Source organism: Pseudoliparis swirei, chromosome 23 (assembly GCF_029220125.1).
Source record: "Pseudoliparis swirei isolate HS2019 ecotype Mariana Trench chromosome 23, NWPU_hadal_v1, whole genome shotgun sequence".
Lineage (NCBI taxonomy): Eukaryota > Metazoa > Chordata > Actinopteri > Perciformes > Liparidae > Pseudoliparis > Pseudoliparis swirei.
This window is the reverse complement of record NC_079410.1, coordinates 11703564-11706191: the sequence shown is the minus strand read 5'-3', so window position 1 is coordinate 11706191 and position 2628 is coordinate 11703564. Positions and strand designations below refer to the sequence as shown.

General features: G+C 48.0%; 1 protein-coding gene across 1 annotated transcript; it reads left to right on the top strand.

Annotated features, from left to right (window-relative positions):
• The first annotated feature begins 1100 nt into the window (after window positions 1-1100).
• On the top strand, window positions 1101-2213 carry LOC130188923 (somatostatin receptor type 2-like). The gene has a single exon (XM_056407486.1). It carries the CDS (start codon window positions 1101-1103, stop codon window positions 2211-2213), a length of 1113 nt encoding a protein of 370 aa, XP_056263461.1.
• The last annotated feature ends 415 nt before the right edge of the window (window positions 2214-2628 follow it).

Genomic DNA, 2628 nt, shown 5'->3' with positions numbered 1-2628 from the left:
GCATTGATGACCAGTAGCATCACCTGTTCTGGCATGTGCATTGAGACGAATGTTACATGTTGCCCCCAAAACCCTCAGCTGAGTCTGTCTTTGCTGACATTGTAAATGAAATGCATTGTCCCTTTATTGTCCCTAAAGAATATCTGCCTACAACTAAAACCAAACGTAATGCATGGCCATAAGCAGATAAACAGACTATATAACTTATAGCCATGCACTTCATTAAAATGGTATTTCACTTGTTGTTCGGGTGGGAAACACCATTCTTTCTTTTGACTGCTGGCTTTGTGCTGGTTTGTTCTGGTTTTAAAGGAAGAATATCCTGATGTTTTTCAAATACAGCAGTTCACAAAATAATATAGCATAAGAGAGATACGAATATTACTCATAATCCATAGTCATCTATGGTATATATTGTTCACCTGTTGCTAAATGCAGAGGATTTTCTGTTTAATTTCAAGGTTCTGTTGTCCACTTTATAGGAATAATAAACAATATTGTTTATTATAGCTCTGAAATGTAGTCACCAAAAACAAGACTCCAATTGATGTCCACCGTGTTCTGCTGCCATGGTGAAAATGATGACCTGGCATCATAAAACTTCTCGTGTTATTGCCACTGAACTAAGTTATCATAGCATGTTTGCCTTGTGAACATTGGCAGTGACAAGCACTTCAATTTGACTGCGGCAAGGCTATCCTGGCAGCATTGTGACTCGCATCAATCAATTACTTAGGCTGGTATTAATTTACATCCATGCCCACCCCCTAATAAAATAAAAAAAATGTGTCAACAAAGAATTCAGTGTCACAGCTGATCATGTCGGATTTAAAGAGCAAGCTTATTGGACTTTAGGGTGAGCAGAGTAATTTCCCTGGCACATCATGTGGGGCCTCATGGAAAATCTGGCGACAGTGGATTTCACTTTTCATCTTCTGGAAATCAATATTAAAATATATCAAGCGGAATGACGATCTTATTCGATGTGAAATTGTAAAAATCACTCATAATGATAAGTTAACTTTCAAGTACGTCACACTGTTACTGAGAAACGTCTTTCTGTGTGCAGGTGAGATGCCATAATGAGTCAGCTCGGTATCATGGACTCCTGGATCTTCGCATCGTCCCCTCCCAACCTGTCGGAGCACCTGATGTACGACAGCTTCCTGCCGGGCAACGACTCCGACCTCCGTGAAAACTACACAGACCACAGCTTCAATAAAACCAGCACGGTGGTCATCACCTGCATGTACTTTCTGGTGTGCACTGTGGGGCTCTGCGGGAACACTCTGGTAATCTATGTTATCCTGCGCTACGCCAAGATGAAGACCGTGACCAACATCTACATCCTCAACCTGGCCGTGGCCGACGTGCTGTTCATGCTCGGCCTGCCGTTCATCGCCATCCAGCTGGCGCTGGTCCACTGGCCGTTCGGCCCCGTGCTCTGCAGGGTGGTGATGACCGTCGACTCCCTGAACCAGTTCACGTCCATCTTCTGCCTGATGGTCATGAGCATCGACCGCTACCTGGCTGTGGTGCATCCCATCAAGTCCACAAAGTGGCGCAAGCCGCGCATGGCCAAGACGATTAACGTCGCGGTGTGGGGGTCGTCGCTCGTGGTGAACATTCCCATCGTCATTTACAGCGGAGTCGTCACAAAGCACGGCGGCTGCTTCTGCACCATCGTGTGGCCGGAGCCCCAGGAGGCCTACTACACAGCGTTCATGTTCTACACCTTCGTCCTGGGCTTTTTCCTGCCCCTCATGGTCATCTGCCTTTGCTACTTGTGCATCATCTTCAAGGTGAAGTCCTCGGGCATCCGCGTGGGCTCCTCCAAGAGGAAGCGCTCGGAGAGGAAGGTGACTCGGATGGTGTCCATCGTGGTGGCCGTGTTTGTCTTCTGCTGGCTGCCCTTCTACGTCTTCAACGTCACGTCGGTGACGGGAACCATCAGCACCACTCCCATCCTGAGGAGCACCTTTGCTTTTGTGGTGGTTCTGGGATACGCCAACAGCTGCGCCAACCCCATCCTCTACGCCTTCCTGTCGGAGAACTTCAAGAAGAGTTTCCAGAACGTCCTGTGTCTGAAGAAGGCGGGCGGGCTGGATGAGGCCGACCGCAGCGACATCCGGCAGGACAAGTCTCGTATGATCAACGACCCCACGGAGACCCAAAGTACTCTGCTGAACGGGGACCTGCAGACCAGCATCTGAGGGGGATAGGACTTGTCCCCATATCTATCAGATACAAATAACAGCCAGCTCTTATCAGCATCTCTTTGCTCACATCAGAGACAGAGGGCATTATTACACAATGGGGTCCGCAGAGGAACACGTCGCTTGTTCCCGGAGGACAAACCAACAACAGATTGTCACACTGCGTTGCTTCTCTATCTGCCTCGGACACATCGCTGGGTTTCTCAGGCTGTAAACAAATCCATTGTAACGTAATCAGAAGTTCATGCAACTGTTTGCTCGATGCTGTATTTGAAAATGAAATCTGTTTGACTGTTTGTTCTCAGTGTATTGACTCTGAGGTGAGGTGGAAGACACAGTAACTCACGCCCACTTGCAACCGGTCCCCAGGGTGACATACATTTTCCCTGGAGACCCGGGATTACAGACATAG

What these genes read in the sequence shown, in the direction of transcription:
- LOC130188923 (XM_056407486.1), top strand. Translation starts at nt 1,101, where the DNA reads ATGGACTCCTGGATCTTCGCATCGTCCCCTCCCAACCTGTCGGAGCAC.